The 19358-nt window shown below is 37.5% G+C and overlaps 1 protein-coding gene across 3 annotated transcripts; it reads right to left on the bottom strand.

The window, feature by feature from the left end:
- On the bottom strand, nucleotides 1-18452 carry ercc6 (excision repair cross-complementation group 6). Of its 3 annotated transcripts, XM_067386451.1 has the most exons (21): nucleotides 18301-18440; nucleotides 17993-18036; nucleotides 17395-17790; nucleotides 17146-17266; nucleotides 16810-16918; nucleotides 15424-16132; nucleotides 13225-13356; nucleotides 12207-12365; nucleotides 10394-10529; nucleotides 9431-9601; nucleotides 8868-9044; nucleotides 6885-7001; nucleotides 6598-6693; nucleotides 4303-4521; nucleotides 3781-3891; nucleotides 3569-3688; nucleotides 3360-3454; nucleotides 2791-2936; nucleotides 1734-2418; nucleotides 1239-1317; nucleotides 1-1140 (listed from the first exon to the last, which is right to left on the bottom strand). In XM_067386451.1, exons 3-21 carry the CDS (start codon nucleotides 17778-17780, stop codon nucleotides 715-717), a joined length of 4194 nt encoding a protein of 1397 aa, XP_067242552.1. In that variant the 5' UTR covers nucleotides 17781-17790; nucleotides 17993-18036; nucleotides 18301-18440; the 3' UTR covers nucleotides 1-714. The 3 variants fall into 3 exon arrangements, with proteins under 3 accessions (XP_067242552.1, XP_067242551.1, XP_067242553.1); XM_067386450.1 differs by lacking the exon at nucleotides 17993-18036 and having other exon boundaries at nucleotides 18301-18452; XM_067386452.1 differs by lacking the exons at nucleotides 12207-12365; nucleotides 13225-13356; nucleotides 17993-18036 and having other exon boundaries at nucleotides 18301-18452.
- Nucleotides 18453-19358: the final 906 nt, after the last annotated feature.

The raw sequence follows: 19358 nt of genomic DNA, 5'->3' as shown, positions 1-19358 counted from the left end.
TTGAGTAACTTTTAATGAATACATTTATTTGTTCAAATGTATAACAGTATTCCCTAAACTCCATCACTGGCTTTACACATTGCAATTACATTAAATCTCATTTGTTCTCAATGACCAAACATTAAGTGGGAGGTAGAGGAAGATACTCTCAAGATATTAAATAATGTTGACTATAACTTTCAAAATCACCTTCACTTTCTAAAACGTCATGTAAACAATTTAGCACCAAGCACCTTTAGGGTGGAAGCCCTATATAAATGTATATTTTCCATTACTGCCAAAAAATTGGTAGCACTGAGTACCAATAATGGAGTATTTACAATAGTATCACAACAATATTATAGTACTGTAATAGTATTATAATATAACACAGTAAACAAAGTACTGGTCTCATCAATGGCTACCTGAATAATACATGTTTCAGGAAATTTCCAAGTTCAAGTAATTTCCAGGAATTATACAAAAACAAACAAGAGCAGCAAACAATTGTTTTTATACAATAGGAGTGTTTTACAATAATATGTCCAATACAATTATTTTGTACTTTTTACAGGCAACCTGGAAAGCTCTAGAAAGTTTATTGAAATGAATTGCATTTACACATTTCATAATCTAAAAATAATTGATGCATCGAATCACCTGTGTTCCCAAGTGTGAGGTAAACATTCCGTTTGGAGCTTCTCAGTTAATAGCTTTTAATATGCTCCGCTCCATTTACCTGTAGTCAGCTTTAAGCTTCCACATCCCTTCCTGACCAGGAAGTCTGTGGAACTCACAAATATTTCTCAGCAGTTCTCTGAACACTGGTGTTTGTGTGGAAGTGAGTCTCGGGGTGAAGTACTCCAGGATCTCCTTGGTGCTCGCCTGGCCATCCACCTGAGCTTGGAAGGCCACAAAGTTCCTCAGGTCAACCAGAAGCTCGTCGTGTTCTGTAGGAGTCGCATGAACGGCGGCAGACTGAGTCTCCCTCTCTTCCTCATCCTCTTGTCTCTGGGGTTGATTGAGGTGATTCCTGGCCCTCATTCTAGCGAGGAGAGAGGATGAGGAGAGAGAAGCAGATTCCTCCTCTGCTCCTTCACCGCTGAAGTGAGCAGCGGATCCTGGCTTCTTTACCACTGACTTCTTTATAATATCTGCATCCTATATAAAAAAAATAAAAAAAAAACAGAACATGAATGCTTAATAACCTTTATTATTCTATTGGGGGTTCACAGGATATTGTACAGATATAGACGTACCTTGCATTTCTCTCCTGCTTTTGCCGTTGTCCCAGATGGCTGAGAAAGAAGTGAGTTTTTCTTCTGTCCAAACCTTCTCCTAAGAAAAAAATCAATGTTGCCTTATTTTACATTGACACTTTATAATATTATAGACACGTTATTGTTCATTTTACGTTCAGTTTTAAAGGGATAGTTCACCCAAAAATGAAAATTCTGTCATCATTTACTCAACCTCATGTCGTTCAAAACCTGTATGAACTTCTTTTTTCTGTTAAACACAAAAGAAGATATTTTGAAGAATGTTGTTAACTGGACAGCTGATGGTAGCCATATTTTTTTCCCTACTTTTTTCCTACTATGTTTGGTTGCTAACATTCTTCCAAATATCTTCTTTTGTGTTTAACAGAAGAAAGAAACTCATACAGGTTTGGAACAATCTGAGGATGAGTAAATGATGACAGAATTTTCATTTTTGACTGAATTATCCATTTAATAAAATTAAAGTAGACGTACTTTACTGGAGGTGGGGTTGTTGTCATAGACCCTTTTGAGAAAGGCAGCCTGCAGTTTTGCCTGGAGACCTTCAGAGCTCTCAGCGCATCTTTCGCAACCCTATTGGCCTCAGCTTCCACAAGTACATAGTCAGGGTTCGATGACTCCATGATGGAGTCATGCTTCATGACACTGTGTATCCCTGATTTTTTAAAGAGTTTGGCTAGAACATAATCATCGCTCTTTTTCTCATTTTTTTCCTCCTCCTCCTTTAACTCTTTCTTGTACCTCTTTTTCTTCACCAGGTGAGAAATACGGCAGCCCTCAAACCTGGCGTCCTCAGAGTGCTTGCGCTTTTTATGCTTGTGCCCGTCTGAGGGTAACATGTCCTTTTCTGCCATTTCACAGTGCTTTTTCTTCTCTCTGTGCTTTTGAGGGCTGTTTGTAGAAGAAAGATCTTTACTAGTGCCGTTTGTCAAACGGTCAGCATTGGAATGAGGTTCAAGGTTATTGTTCGGTGACCCAGAAGCACTGGTGTTTGAGAGACCGTTGACTGAGGTAGCGTTTCTGTTTCCTGATAGAGATGTGGAATCTTGGTCTTGGTCGCAAAATGATGCAGATGAATGAGACTGTGATGGTCTCGAGGTCACCTGAGAAGGACGAGAGGTCTTGTGTCTCTTTGGAACCTGCACATCTGACCCTGTGCCTATGAAATAATAAAAAATACAACAACTCAGAAGAGTTATGTACTGCATCTACAAAAAATATAGGGGTACAACTGCTTGTCACTGGGGCAATACCCTCAAACAGGTATCTTTGTATCTTATTTACCCCTAAAAGGCGCATTGTAGTACTTTAAGGGTTCATGGGATTACTCCAAAGAAATAATACACACCTTTTAGAGGTATAGTGTACAATTTTGGCATTTTTTTTTCCTGACAGTGTAACAAAAAGTGTTTTAAAATTATATTTACATTGCCTGATTTCAACACATATTCCCTTTGTGACATCAGCTAAATGAACAGAGCTGTTCTTGCAAAGAAAATATACTCAAACTGTTAACACATCCATGAATTACCTGCAAATATCGCACTGGTTTCTGTTCCCTGGGAGCCGTCAGGACTGCTCAGCGTGAAAAGTTCATAAATGTCATTAGACTTGAAAAACCGTCTCTGCTTAGGATCTTTCAGCACTCGGTTGGTGAGAAACTGTTTGAAGATTTGTCTATGGAAAGAGACAAGGAATACTGTAGTTTTTTTTTAATCGTCATTATGATACACTCTAGCCCCACATTTCCTGAATAATTTCCTTTATAGCCTAAACACTGACATGCCACAATTTCACCCTGCTGGACAGTTTATCTGCTTAACAAATGCAGGTTAGTTTGAAATTGCAAAATTAATATGCGAACAATCCCGCTCTTCACAGCGTTTCGAAATTCCCATTGCCTCCCTACAAATAACCCAGTAGTCTACGACAGCCTTTAGCGACCAATTAGCGAATTTGTGTTGATATCTAATTAAAAAAATAATGCATTTCAATTACTGTCTATTGAGCTCCTGCAGACAGAAGTAGGACATTATGGATTGTAATAGTCCTCCTCACCATTACCAGCTCCATTACAATGCCCAATCCCAAGAAACTAACCTGTGGTAAATCTTCTCCTCAATGGTTCCAGCTGTCAGCAGCCTGTAAACCGTCACCTGCTGTTTCTGCCCAATTCTCCAGGCACGCTCACGAGCCTACAGAAAGAGGTCAAGAGTTCAGATCATTACTGCATGCTACAAGCTGAAAATTTTGCATCAGGTACAGAAAGAACATGCATTCTGGACGTGAGATATAAGGCTTTGGCCGACCTGAGTGTCTGTGCTGGGGTTCCAGTCTGGGTCGTAGATTACAACCCGATTTGCTCCAGTCAGATTGACTCCCAAACCGCCAACTCTTGTTGTCAGGAGGAAGACGAAGATGTCCTTGTTCTGTAAAAAGGGGAAGAAAACAACTGAATGGATTAATAAGTTGGTTCAAAAGCACCGATACCATAAAACACACCCTGCTATCTCATATTTACCTGGTTGTACTGAGCGATGAGAGGCTGTCTGGACGCAATGGTAGTGGTGCCATCCATTTTGAGATAGGAGAAGCCATTCTCCCTCACAAACACCTCCAAGATCTCCAGCATCTGTGTGTGTGGGAGAAAGGGTTTCAGACAGAGCATTAAGAACAGGATTAGTGCTAATAGGATTAAGTGAGATTAATATTACATGTACAGAAGTACCAACTGTGTGGGTTTTAGGTTCTCTCTGAAGCCAAATCTCATTTCTATTGAACAAAGACAGCTGGGTCCTGACAGACACCCTACAATGCAATAAGATCTCCTAATGAATTCTATTAGAGGGCAAAATGACATAATAACTTTATTGGTCCTTTAGTGCTGCTGCTGGAGATAGTGAGAGTGCAGCTTATCCATCAATACCGTGGGTTTATTCGCACTTCTTTACTTCAGCGACGGCCTGATGGATCTACTTATGTGAATTTGGCTGATCTTGGGCATTTTGCCTATCCTTCTTTTCATCGCTCCTTTCTTACTGACCTGCCTGGATTGGGTGAAAAGCAAAACGCGGTGTCCCTGTTTGAACCACAGGCGCAGCAGTGACTCCACCACAATCATTTTCCCAGAGCGTTTCCAGTAACCGAAGTGCTCCTCCTCGGTCAGCTGCTCATCAGGGATGCCTCGGAGCAAACGCGGCCCGCCTGTGAACAGATCCGGGTGGTTGCAGATCTTCCTCAGAGCTATGAGGCCTGAGAAGACCTAGAACCACAGGGTGGGGAGTTGAGATTAATACACCGGATGGATGTTAATACATTTAATGGAGGGAGAAAAACAATTCTCTCTTTCCATGTAAGAAATAGGAAACACAAATCTTAATATTAATAAACTTGGTTAATTTAATGAAGGTAATTGACCAGAGCAAAGTAACATCTCTTCCTTGAAGTAAATGCAGCAGTCTTTGCATTATATATGTGGCTTAATGGAGTTTGTGACCACATAAGAGGGGTTTGTAAACTGCTCTGCAACCCACAGCTTTTGTCTGCACAAAACACATTTGGAACATTGTGATGAATAGTTTGTATAAAGGAGCTTTTCCTTACTATGTCACTTTGCACATAAAGAGTCAATAGATCACTAGGGCTGTTTTGTAATGGAACAAGCATCTTCATAGGTGTATAAGGCCGACAAATTTGCCAATTAAACAGATTCTGGATCCTTATCATAAGGTAATTCACAGTAAAGCAAACATATCTGTACAAATATTATGAATAGTTCAAAAGTTCAGTTTTACATTTTTCTGACTTTTTTCCGCATTTCACATTAGTGTCAGCATAATTTGTGTGAAAAGTAGTAAAAGAAAATTTAGCAAGTTTGTATTAGTACAGTTTGACCCACATTTGCTTTTACGAGAGCTGCGCTTGAGCTGTGTGAACTACACAAGGCTTTGTTTAAAACCTGATGATCATGTTGTCCTGGGTGATTTGACAATGATTTATATATATATATATATATATATATATATATATATATATATATATATATATATATATATATATGAAGAGTTTGGTTCCAAAACGCTATAAATCCATTTTGATTAATTTGAGTAAAAAGGTGTTTTCTTTACCAAGAAATTGGCAAAATGAAAACCACTCTTTTCTGTTTCAAACTTTCACATAGCATCTTTTGGTTATAAAAACATTAAAAATTCAAATCTAGATTTTGATTTTCAAAGGTTTATTATAAAAATTTATTATTTTTTCCCCAAAATGCAATAAATGCATGACACGTTTTTTTGTTTTGATTTTTTTTTTTCAAAATGCACTTAATCCATCAATATAAAAGTTATTTTTCATATTGAAAGTAAGTTAATTCACATATATGACAGCCTCTGAACTTTGTCAATACTAATCGTATGTACATGCATTTGACTAAAAATACATTCATTCGTCGCTCCCAAAATGAATTCAACGAGTCATCTTGTTAATCTTATAAATGAATTATGTCTCTGTTTGTCATTACCGATCAAGGCGTATCTGGCGTCACCGCATGGTTAAAATAAACAGTTCAGTTTAGGGAGCGTGATAGAAGTTTGATGCTGTCGTGAAACAAGCAACAGCCGGCATTTTTCCTCCTCCCGACTCGAGTGCCTCGCCTTCTTAATCTCCTCACGTAAACGATTTCGATGGCTTGCGTTTCTTCCCCACCGCAGAAAGCACCACAGGTTCAGCAATGTTCATCGAAATTATTCATTTTTCTGTTTTTGTTGATCACAAAGTACAAAGTAGATAAAGGATGCGGGGTGTATTCAGAGCGCCGCCATTACTGTTTACAGTGCATGGAATGGTGCGCTGTGATTGGTTGAGCGGATATATCGCGTTCTGCAGAGAAGGGAGACTGGCGTTTGTCGCGTTTTGGAAAGAAAGGGAGAAAACATGACAGAATAACACAACGGATATCGCATTTTGCGCAAAATTAATAAATGACTTTTCAATACCGACCAGATACAATACTGATTTTGGCGGAAACTCAAATTTTTTGAAAATGGCGTTTATCGCGTTTTGGAACCAAACTCTTCATATATATATATATACTTATTTTTTCTCCTAAAACTTTATTTAAACTACATATTTATCCCAGTGTAGACTTCTGAATCCCACTACTGGGATTGGAACATCCCACTATACACATTTCAGAAACTCTCTAAATGTTTTTCTTTACACTCTTTTGAACATGTACGTGGACATATAATGATAGAGGATACCACCACTCTCAAGTAGACTGAATAATGAATAATTTTATGCAAACACACTGGTGTTTTACACATGTAACCCTTACATGCATGTCTCCATTCAGAATTTGATAAACCTCTTTGGAGTCCAAAAAAGTCTGGTAAACCTGCCGCTGATCTTCCGTTAATCTGCAGAACAAGACCTGTTTGGACAATAAAACATTATGGGCTGTAATTGAGTCAATATTTTATTATTATTCTACACTAGGAAGATTCAATGTTTCAATGAAGTACAAACTAACTGTGCCTGAAATACAAGTGTTGTTGTCATGCAAGGAATACATAGATAACTAGTGGAGTACAGATTCACTTGTTTTAGGTATTGCATGGTCACCTGTTCATTTTTGTCAGGTAAAGAGAGGTTAGCTTTCACATCAGCCTTCATTCTTCTCAGTAGGTAAGGGTTAATCGTGTCACGAAGAACACAGGCGCATTTATAGGCTGTCTGGACCTGAGAATTATAAATAAAACAAATAAATCCATTTGTGACAAATCAATAACAACAAATTTCCCCTGCAACATGAAAACAAAGTTGATGCTATATATAGGACTTAAAAGGCTTGTGTCAGTAAAAACATTTATAATGTAACAGTTTTTCTATTTTTTTAAATAAATGCTGTTTTATTAAACTCTCTATTCGTCAAAGAATCCTGAAAAAAAGGTCTCCACAAAAATATTGTGCTCAATACTGATACTAATAACCAACACCAAATCAGTATATTAGAATGATATCTGAAGGATCATAGTAATGTCTATGAAAATCAGAGTAATAACTGCTGTAAATTAAGCTGTCATCACAGGAATCAATTTAAGTTTTTTTTTTTTTTTTTTCACAATTTCACAATAGTAATTTGAAATATAAATATATGCATCTTTGGTGAGCATAAGAGACTTCTTTCAAAAAATAATAAATACATTTACAGACCCCCAAACTTACAGTAGTGTACTTTTTGCAAGCACACACGCCAACTAAAATATATTTGTGTATTTATGTTTTTGGCTAATTAACAAGCATCAACTTCAATACACTTTATGAAAGCCAAACAAATTAGTGTGTCCTGAGGCATGTCAACAGCCGCTTGTTCTCTTTCTCTCCTCCTATCAGCAGATTGACACATTAAAGATTCATAAGAGTGCTGCTGGACTCCAGAGGGGGGCTACACTCTTTTATCAATAATGTTCTCCTGATCCAGCGTTAGGCCAAATGCCATTTAGCTGTAATTTAAAGGGGTTCGCAGATCAAAAGAAAGCCTGCAGTGGAACCACAACACTGCAGGGCATACATCGAGCCCAGATTAGGGCCCATTTGAGAGGACAAAAAAGAGAGAGAGAGCAAGAGTAAGACAGAGAAGCAGAGGTTAGATGTATGAAGAAGTAGTGATAAAGCATATGCTTCTTTAGCTGGTAGCAAAAGAGCTCAAGACTTCATGTTACTTCAAGACTTAATTTCTTCAATAATTTCATTATAAGTTTTTCACAATTTCTAAAGACTTCTTTCTTCCCTAATTCATTTTAAATCCTGCAATGTGACAGAATATTTGTACTTTTAAAAATAAATTGTTCATAAAAGCTGCATGTGTAATTGTAAAAGAATTAGATATATGTTGTTTAATAGGCTCTTAAACATCTCTATAATGTCATAATGTTTCCTTTTTTTAGAAGAAACACACACACATATATATATATATATATATACACACATAGAGAGAGAGAGAGAGAGAGATTACAGCTTAATTTGAATTACTGCAGGACAGACGTTAGTTAATTTTTCATATATTTTTGGTGAAAAGAAATACGTACTGCATGAAGTACTATGTAAATTCTAATTGCAAGGCTGTAAAGTCCTTTCTCATTTCTCAAATGAATATCCACTAAAACAAAATTTATTAAAGTATGAGGCTGGTCAGCAGGACTATGCAGAGAGCTGGGAAACGAGAGAGCACCATGAGTCAGGGGTTAGCTATCTACAACCATTTAATAACATTAATAATTAGTAAAGGTTTTTATTATTGGCAAAGGAAACATCAATAGCCTTTTAAAGCAGTTTGGAAATGAAATCCATAAAGTAAGTGTGCTATTAAAAAGGTTTCCTAATAATGGCACATCTAGATTCCTTTCACCATGCAGCCATCAGTACGCTGTTAGAAGTTTTTTATATGCCTTTGAATTAATACAGGCACTTCCATCTCTGTGAAATATACAATGTGTTCTGCATTCATTACACTGTAATATTTGATGTAAATTCTAGGTTTATATACGAATAATAAGAGAATTTTAACTGCACTGATCAATAAGCTCTGGGTGATGAGTGGTTCACCTGAACTGGAGACGCATTGGAGTATCCTCCCATGGTAATGGGCACAGAGAACTGCTCCATGAAGACGGGCAGAGTCCCCAGCTTCCCTGGAAACACAAAGTCAAAGAGCGACCACAGCTCTTTTAGGTTGTTCTGCATGGGTGAGCCCGAGAGGATAAAACGATGGGGTGTCCGAAACTGTACGAAAAACAAAACAAAAAGAAATCAGTGACAATCCTTCAAAATTTACGAGATGTAAGTTGATCAAGTAATCAAAATAGTTTTAGATGCTTACCTGTGCAAGCAGTCAGTTACTATTTGACAATAAAGCCCCGTTTAAGATGGATTTGGTTTTAAAGCTCCATTAGCTTCAGTTTATTCAATACCAAATCAAAGAGTTGTGAAATTTCCAAATGATTTTTTAAAAATATAATATTAATCAATAGCTCATATAACTTGATGCAGACTAAACTAAGATCATTTTCTAAAAGGTCTACTAGCTTGCTTTGTGAGACCCGTGAGTCTTTATTTGACCGCTTAATTTTAAAATGAAGAAATGATCTCTGAATGAAATCCACGGTCACCTGCTTGCATGCCATAGTCACCCCAGCGCTGGGGTTCCTAATCTTGTGGCCCTCATCCAGGATGATGTAATGCCAGTCGTACTTCTGGATGTAATCTTGCATAATGCGTATGTATGAGTAGGAAGTGATGAGGATGCCGTGACTGGCAACTATTTCCGGGATAAGCTTCTCCTGAAAATAAGGAATAAATAAAACCAGAAAGTAAACTTGCTTGCACAACAATGTCTTTTTTGGCTGTTAATTAAATTGAGGAAATTGCAATAGGTTGCTGGTATCAGGCCCCTGGCGATAGCGTCTTCATCAGAACGACTAGTCTATACGTCTGCTTTGACGTCTCACATGAACGGTCTCAAGTGTGTTCCAATTATAGACGTGCAAAGCGACTAACCTCTGTTCCCAGCCCCCCCTCCACACTTTTTTTTTTTTTTTTTTTTACTTTGTAGCCAATTAATCAGGTACATCTGCTCTACAGGAGTGTTAGTGTTAGCGTGAAGGCTGTATCATTAGGTGCCAACGCTGCATAAACGTTCCTCTGTATCTCTCCCACAAGCTCTTGAGACCAACTCTCCACCTAGAGGGCAAAGCACGGACTGCCAGACAACAACCCCCATTAATCACTGTGTCAGGCAGGACGGGGAGGGGGGCAGTGAAGACCATTCACAGTAAACACTTCACAGCCGCCCCACAGCAGCTCCTGCTACCTTAGCTTTAATTAATTTAACATTTCCTTGGAGCCAATTCGACTCCACACACTAGGATATTTGCTGACAAGGGGAAAATCTCACGCTGGCATAAACGTTACAGGCCGAAGCGACACAGTTCATCTTAATCTTGTTGTCATGTTGCTTCTTTGTATGGAAAAGTTAGAGCGTTGAGATTACATACATTGAGAGTAAAAAAAACAGTTTACATTATGTAAGTCTCAAGAATGGGCGTCCTCAACTCCAGCAGAGCGTGCCTCACCTTTTTGCTGGTGAAGGAGCCCGTGTCGTGGAGGACAGCAACACGGAAAGGAGGCCACCATGTGTGGAACTCCTTCACCCACTGATGCATGACTGTCGCCGGACACACAATGACTGTGGGCCCCAGTCCAGCATACCTATATGAGAAGGGAATGTGGTCACAACACTGCAGAAACTATGAACATTTTTTGAAACTACGAAAGGATTACTAGTTTTAGTATGTACTTGGATTTTAATATGCGATTAGTCATCTGCTTTACATTTGGGCTAAACTATTAAACATCATTATATTTTATATATATATATATGGGTCAGTAAGATATTTTTGGTTAGAAATTAATACTTTTATTCAGTAAGAATGCATTAAATTGATATAAAAAAGTGACAGTAAAGAGTTATAATGTCATAAAACATTTGTTTAATTTATTCAAATAAATGCTGTTCTTTTTACTTTTTTTTTTATTGTATTTATAAAATTAGAATGATTTCGGAAGGATCATGTGAGACTGGAGAAATGGCTGCTGAAAATTCAGCTTTCCCATCACACAAAATAAATAAACAAATAAAATAAAATATATATATATATATATATATATATATATAGTAGTTTTTATTGAATGTGCTGCAATAAAAAAAAAGACAAAATAATGGCCTTGTCATAATAATAATAATAATAATAGTCATAGCAGGCTACATGCAAAAACAACATATAAGTGTGATATGATTCATGAACAAATGAATCTTATGAGTCAGTTCTTTTTAGTGAATTGGAAACATAGTGTAGCCCAATCCTTCACCGAATTGAATACATCAAAGTGGTTAGTGAATCATCATCTGCCTCACTTACTGAACAAGTTACATTATTTTCAGTGATGTCATCCTTATTGCAAGTTTTGTGTCAATACCATTACTGACTGAATGTCCATATTACTTTTTGGAGAATCCACCTAAAATGTTTTACTTGCAGTTTCACACATTAAACTTCAATGTGATGAACCCCATGAGCTTAATCCACAGCTGCTCTGGTTTTCCTCTCCATGTGAGTGTTCACTAAAAAAAATGAACTGAAAAAATGCACTAAATGGCTTTAGGAGCATTACAGCTTGATATGATATTCCGGATTGTGAAAGCCATTGATAGCGAGCCATAATTGAGTTTGCAAACAATCAATTTGCGGATGGGCGACGCCAGACAGCTTATTGACCAGCCAGGAGGGCCTCCACCCCGAGAGTGTACGGCAATAAAAACAAAAAAAGTAAAAAGGCACTACCTTAAATGTGTTTAATTACATGTTTCATGTTTCATTTTTCACCCTCCCCTCCCAACGAGCAGTCTCTCTTTCATGTCACGTCCTTGTTTCTCCTTTGATGCCGCCACTAAGAGAATTAGAGGAATATCATAATTGAAACGTCTTTAATAATTCACGCCAAACCTCTCTCCACCAGAAATCCAGCTGCTGAAATATTCATCGCAATCGAGACTTTGAGTCTGGGAGGGGTGGGGGAGACAGCTGACGTCTGTGTTTATGTGTTCTCGTGTATATGGGTGTTTGTACACATGTATGGGTGCATGTGTGACTGGGAGGCTGATGATGATCAGCGTGTTTTGGAAAGGAAGAGACTTAAAGCACAAAGACAGAATGAAGAAAGAGAGACAATTTATAAAGAGAGAAAAGATTAAAAAATCCTATCTACGTAATTCTAATATATAATTAATATGCAGTATTTTTTTGTACTCTGAGGCAGAAAAAGATTTTCATAAAATAAAATAGATATATATACAGTAAAAGTCTACAAGCACGTAGGGTCCCTTGCCTGTATTTGGAGCCACGTGTTTTTAGCTTGCTGTAGCTCAGGCCTGCCAGGAAGGCAATTATCTGTATTGTCTTGCCCAGGCCCATCTCGTCTCCCAGAATGCCTCCTGCTTGCTGGCAGTGCAGTTCCCACATCCACCTGACACCTGTCTGCTGATACCTGGACAACAAAAGCAAACGCTTTGTCACACAAAACGCAGCCACAGCACAAACACAACACAGTGGCTGATGAATTAATCATAGAGCCATTATCACTATTGATTCTGGATAAATGGGCCATAAGTGTTGCCCAGTTGATGTGCTGTAAAACACATCCAGAACAACAGCCAAGTACTTCTTTCTAATCCTAAAGCACTTCACAACTAAGCTTTCGGGACTCATAAAGTTAAAATTGTGTTTTTGTACAGATTTAATATTTGCACATTGGCTGTGTCCAAAAATTTAGGCAGCTGACTTGTTGCCTCGATGCTTTATCAGACAATGCCTTTGCAGGCAGCGTTGGTGCACAAAGGCACCTCACAAAACTGATTTCGGACAGGCTTCTGAGGTGGCATAACGGTTTAATGATCTACAGCAAAATAGAGAGAGCTACAATAGTAATTTCTCGCTAGAAATGACATCAAAAGTGGAAAACTTTGGTCAAAAACGTACATTTATACACAAACTGATCACCAACCGCAACTTTCAGATGTCATCTTCATTTTTTTAGCTTAACTGTCACAGATTGTAAAGCACAGGATTGTGGGATATCAAAGGCAGCGAATGATACATCTATGCTGCCTTTATTTAAAAAAAAAAATCAATAAAAAAAAAAATCAATCAGATGAAGGTATCTCAGGAGACAGGAACTGAAGCTAACTTTGAAATCCGTTGATGCCTTCCTACCTCAGAATGCACCCTCCTAAGGCAGCATTTTTAAGCTTTCGGATGCAGCCATTGTATGTGCATGTGTAAGAAAACACAACTTATTGATTGTTTTCTTTCACTATGAGAGTATGTGTGATTTGTGTGAGCCATACTTGAAGAGTTTCTTCCAGAGGAAACCAGGCATTTTAAATCCTTCATCAAACTCCACTTCACTCTCCTCTGACTCCTCTTCTCCTGCTTCTCTCTTTGCCTGTTTTTCCCGAAGTCTTTGTCTTTTCCACTTCCTGCAAGAAGACAAAACCACAACATTCCCACTACATTTTTAATGCTCTCTTCTCAACCGTCAGCATGAGCTTGAAGTGTCAGGCACATCATTACAGAACATTCACCAACATATCAACTAGGACTACAGAATCAAGAAGCTGCTATCTCTAAGAATATATCTGTTTATTTTACAGGGTTTTTCTCAACTTAAATTTTTTGATTCGTATCCATATTAATTTAGTAAATATCATGTAAAATAAATATAAATCATTGCAGCATGTGTTATTTACTGTCTTTAAATTAAATGTGATATAAGTGTGATATATATTGGTTTTATATTAGCCTTCAGCCACCTTGCTATCTAAGATACCAGCATCGGCCATCTAAAGTATAAATCTGCGTATTTTACAGATTAATTTTTTTTCATACAGTTAAAATAAATGAAATGAAAAATTTTGACGTGATATAAGTGTGACATACAGTACTGTGCAAAAGTCTAGATGTTGTTTTAGCAATGGTATAATGACCATATATAATTATTTCTCAGTCTCTTTATTAGAATATAACCAGAAAGTACAGGAAATTTGTATGCAGTATTAGGAAAAAAAAAACACTTCTATAGGCTAAAGTGGAAAGTATACACTTGAGCAACAGCAGGAACCTGGCTTTCTTAAACCTAAAAGGAATGGAAAAGGACTAGAAGGCCAAGAAGACTTTCAAAATATGATGAGAAGTTTGTCAGATTTTCTTCAGTCCAGGAGGTCACACTAAATACTGATTTTTGCAAAAAAAAAAAAAAAAAAAAAAGCCATTTTGTTCTATTTTTTTTTTTTTTTTTTGTGTGTGTACATATTTCCTGTATTTTCTGCTTGTATCATAATAAAGACCAAAAAATAAATATGTATGGTCATTAAAACATTGCTTAAACAAAAAAGCTGGTGGTGGCCTAAGACTTTTGCACAGTACTGTATATCGGCTTTATATTCTCTCTAAGATATCGGAAAAAGGCCATCAAAAAATCCATATCAGTCCACCACTAAGCACAAGGTTCAGTAACAGTTCAGAAACAAAATGGCTTGAGTAGCCATGCAGAATCATGTCAAAAATAGAAACGGGCCACAAACCGGTGTGGACACAGTGTCACGCTGAACGGCAGACCTCGCAGAGACATTTCCCACGCTGAAGACTTCACATAACGTATTTGATTAACAATCCTCTCAAACTAAAACAAGTCTACTGTTGACATTTAAAATTTGACTCTGTTAAAGATGCCTCCTATGGGAAAGTCTGCAAGGAACATTCAGGTACCAAAAGTCCCCGGCCTCGGTTTTTAATTTCCTAGCCAAAGAACTACAGACAGACAAAGACAGAAACAGAAGAGAAAAAGAGAGAGAGCGAGAGCGAGAGACCTTTCCCTTCCTCTGCCCCTCACTCCAGCAGGCCAGATTTAATTGACCCACTTCTGGCTTCAGGGAAAGCTACAGCAGTTAGTGGCAGTGTCGTCAGAAAAGCAAATTAAGATTGATACAGACAATTAGGAGTTTGAGCTCCCCAAGAAAGGTGCAAGAGAGAGGAGTGTAGGGAAAAAAAAATCCATCTTCATTTGGGGTTGGTCCTGTCACTCCGCAATGAAACTGTTCCCTTTATCTGGGGCTTCCGAGACTGCACTTGTAATTAAGTCAAGACTAAGCATTGGTTCAGTTAATTATGTTTTTTTCCCCCCTATCCTCCACCACTCAGCATTGCTGTGCTCCACCATTCACATTTAAACCAACCAGAGCAGGGAAACTATGGAGAGAGAGTGCATGCCAACTCAATTTGCTTACTATAAATACAAATGCATAAATCTTGTTAGGTTTGCTTCCATCTATTTGCACGTTAACACTGGAATAAATACATGCATACCATAATGAGAAAATATGAATAGGCATAGAATTTGCTTAGTCAAGGAACAGCAGCCAATCTCATCAGTGGATTAAGCTATCTGTTCTAGCATACATGCTAGGCAAAGTAACTAAACATATGAATGGCCTTTGACTGTAATGACTGTGACAGTTTAGGAAATGATGGATTCAGACTAAACTTACCTAATCCTTTGCCTGTAACACTCGATATCTCCATCATCTTTACATTTCTTGACTTTTCCGCCTTTCTGAGAGTCTTCATCCTCCGAGCTGCTAGGAATGTACTCGTCGCTCTCGTCCTCCTTTTTGGGTTTCCTGGTTTTGGCCTGGTTCTTCTTCTTATACGGTTTAAGTTCATATTCTTCATCTTTATCCACCCAGAACTCATCATCATCATCATCTCTATCTGGCTCCTCAGGATCCATCAGCTCCTCACTCGGGACATACTCTGAACCCTCGCTATCTGACGTCTGTTCCCCATCGCCTTTCCTCCTCCTGGCTCGGGACAGCTCCTTCTCCACCTTGGGCCTGGCTTTGGGGTGAGCCCTCAAGGCGGTCCTCTGGAGTTTACGCATCCGCTTTTGGAGCTTCTTATCCTTGCTGGAGAGTGATCCGTTCTTTTGCTTTTTGCCATGCGTTATCTCTCCCGAGTGCTTCTTGGTGATCTTCTTCTTCATGGGTCTCTTTCTGCTATCCGCTAACATGGCTTGGTCAGCGAGGTACTTGTCAAATCCGGAGTTCTCACTGAGCATAACCTTCCGAGGCTCTTTCTTCTCTTGCTTCTGAGGGATCCGTGAACCGAAGGGGGTCATGTGACCTGTGCGGATGAGCTCTTCCCATTCGGACTCCTGAGCTGGCATAAGCATGCTGCCCAGAGTGGATGGGCCTGGTTCTAACAGAGACAAACAGAGCATAGATTAGTACCACTATTGTAATAAAAGCATATTAAAGCAAACATTTAAAGGAACATAATGAGAGAAATTAACTCATCTGAGCCACACTTTCCATGATACAGCCATTCAGTAACATTTTGTTTAAAAGGTGTTTTTCATGAATGCATGAACAAATAAATAACCTCTGAAAACACTAAACAAAGCACTCCCCAATATTTAAATTGCATTAGAAAATGTATTGTGTTATTAAACGTTTTTTATTATTTACATCCACTTTTGAATTTTACATTAATTTTATGTAATATTTAACAGCCATAATTGTCAATATTAGAATTCATTTCAACTGATCGAGTCAAAATTGACAAAATGCTGTGCAGTTTTATGTTTAAAAAACAATATATAGTGCAAATAAGGCAAAATATCTTTAGAAAAAGGCACCAACGTTGCCCTTTAAAAGGTTTCTGAGCAGAACCACTACCAAGTACCACTATTGGTCCCATAATAGCATATTAAAACAAACATCCAATATACAGACTTTTTGAATGTGTATAATTTATGACATATATGCAAAGTGATTGTTCAGCAAGATCAAGAGTATATGATGCTCTAATATATATCATTGATAAGGCTAATAATGAATGTAAAGCTTCTGCAAAGGACTGTGCTTCAAACTTACCTTCGTCATCCTCAATCAATAATTCTGCCTCAAGCTTCTGGATATCCTCTCCATCAAGAACAGCCTGCAGTCTCTTCTGCTTGGCTCTAATCTTTTTTAACTGCTTCTCCTGTAAAAGATAACAGACTTCTGAAGTATTGTGTTGTAAGGGTTTCAAAAAAAGAGCAATGCACTACTGAAATATTACAAGCTTGTTTTTGTTATGAATATAAAGTAAAATGATATAAAATAAAACGGATTAAGCTTTAAAACTGAAATCTCAGATATCTAATACATAAAATCTCAAGTGATACAAGCTAAACCAAGCAAAAAATGAACAATCCAGCATATGCTCACCTTGTTCTCTTTTTGCCGTTTGACAGACTCAATTTTCCGACTGATGTCCTTGCTAGAGGCAGCATGAGGGGCTAACTGCTCTAAAATTTTGTTGATGTGCTTCAAAGCACTTGTACATGACCTGAAACACATTACAAACCAATTACAAAAGATGACATCACATTCCAGCATTCACACTGATTTCTCATTCTTTGACTGATTTACATAATGTACAATGTTTCAAGATCAATAAAGGAAGCATAAATTCACCTGACATCATCCAGTACGGACTCATATTCTTTCTCGGCCTCTGCTTTGGCCGCAGCCTGGTTGGCCTCCTGAATGGCCCTGTCCACCTGCTGTAACACACCTTGCTCGAGAACATCTTGGTCATACACATCCACTCCCAAACCCTGCAGCTCGGCAGCCTGAGAGTTGTGGTCCACAGATTGGATCTCCTGACGGTTGATGTGGAGTAAGGGCTGCGATTTTCTAGGATTCTGTGACCCAACATTCTCGGGACATGTAGCTGCCGGCTCTTCCTTACTACTTCCTGGGATGGAAAGGCCATTGTCTTCTTGGACTCCAGGAGTAAGGGCACTGACAGGGCTGGACAGGGGAGGCAGGGCCTGGTCCTTGTTACCTTCTACTGGCATTGTTAAGTAACTGTGGATAAGGATGATCTAAGACTGTAATTTTGGATATGTTTCACTCTAGACACCACAGTAAGAATATTATAATAACAGGGAATCTTTACAGTAATTGATAACAGCTTATATATATATATATATATATATATATATATATATATATATATATATATATATATATATATATAAATCATAAAGTGTATTTTAGTTGTAATTACCTCTATAAAATGGTAAAAACATCTGTGTTGAGCAAATACTGTAACTTCACATAACAAAAGACATACACAATAACTGAATACTATAATAGTAACAGCCTTGGATTTCACAGTAATACAATAACAACGCGACAAATTCATTAATTTGAAGAAAAACGTGGATACATTTGATTATATCCTTTCAAAAAAATAAAAAATAAAGAGTTTTATTCAATAGTATAGGCTTGTGTGCTAAATGCTAACTGCTAGCATATTATTATTGTTGTTTGCCCTCAGCTCAACTTATACTTTAAAAAAGACCAATAACAAACCTTCACAACGACCCGACTCTTTCAAATGATTTATTCGTTTAACGTGAAATCCATAAAGATCTCGGTTTAAGTCGCTTAGATGTGTACTACTATCTAGCATGTGAACTTGTTATACAATCAATGCATAATAAACTGTGAAGGGAGAGAGTTTAAGGCACAGTAAATGTCACCGGCTGAGGACACATGTCAAAATAAAAGTCCGGAAAGGTCTCAAAGTGAAAGTGGGAGGAACAAAAGAAGACTATATATAAATAGAGTAACCTTATATTTTATGTTGTGCAGAACTTAATCATTGCAAAAAGTTCATCTGCTTAAATTTGTTATTTAAAAACTATATATTCAGTTAATTTTACTAGGCCTGTGGGCTAATGAAGAAACACGAAGGGATTTTCTTTAAATGTGTAGAAAGTGTTTTTCTTGAATGAATGAATGAATGAATGAATGAATGATGAAAACGCTGAACATAAAGCACTCCAGATTATTTAAATTTGTATTAGAGTTTTAAGTGTGTATTTGTGCAATATTTAAATCTACTTTTGAATTTCACATACATTTTATGTAAAATTAAAAAACTATAATTGAAGCCAGAAGAGTTTATTTTATTATAAAATTTATTTCAATTGATCAAGTTGTCGTAAATTGACAATATGCTGTGAAAACAAATTTGAAGGCGCAACGTTTCTGATCACACAGCGCCCTCTTGAGATCAGAATTTTTACAATCCCTTCCATGAATTCACCCTAGAAACCCTCTTAGTACATTTTGATTTTTACAGTAGCAACATTAAAATTTATTAAGTGGTTGATATATAAAAAAAACTATTTCTCTCTTGTTTAGCGCTGATTCGGATTAGGATGCTTGCTTTAGAATCAATGTATTACTGGTGAATAAACTGTAGATGGCGGAAGAGAACTGCTTGATATTGACTTCAGTTCATGAACTTCTAGCTGCAAAGGCCGCAATCATCTGTGAGGTCCTGTCATATTTAAAGACAAAGGAAAAATGGGGACGTGTGAAACCAACTAGTAAAACCCGCAAGTATCATAATTTTATACTGT

This window comes from Chanodichthys erythropterus, chromosome 5, assembly GCF_024489055.1.
Source record: "Chanodichthys erythropterus isolate Z2021 chromosome 5, ASM2448905v1, whole genome shotgun sequence".
Classification (NCBI taxonomy): domain Eukaryota; kingdom Metazoa; phylum Chordata; class Actinopteri; order Cypriniformes; family Xenocyprididae; genus Chanodichthys; species Chanodichthys erythropterus.
The sequence above is the reverse complement of the archived record's forward strand: the minus strand, read 5'-3'. Positions and strand labels throughout refer to the sequence as shown.

Coding starts and splice junctions, on each gene's coding strand:
- ercc6 (XM_067386450.1), bottom strand. CDS start 17,780: ATGCCAGTAGAAGGTAACAAGGACCAGGCCCTGCCTCCCCTGTCCAGC. Junction 9,045..9,430: donor TGACTATGGCATGCAAGCAG/GTGACCGTGGAT, acceptor TTTTTCGTACAG/TTTCGGACACCCCATCGTTT. Junction 3,455..3,568: donor ACCCCAGCACAGACACTCAG/GTCGGCCAAAGC, acceptor CTCTTTCTGTAG/GCTCGTGAGCGTGCCTGGAG.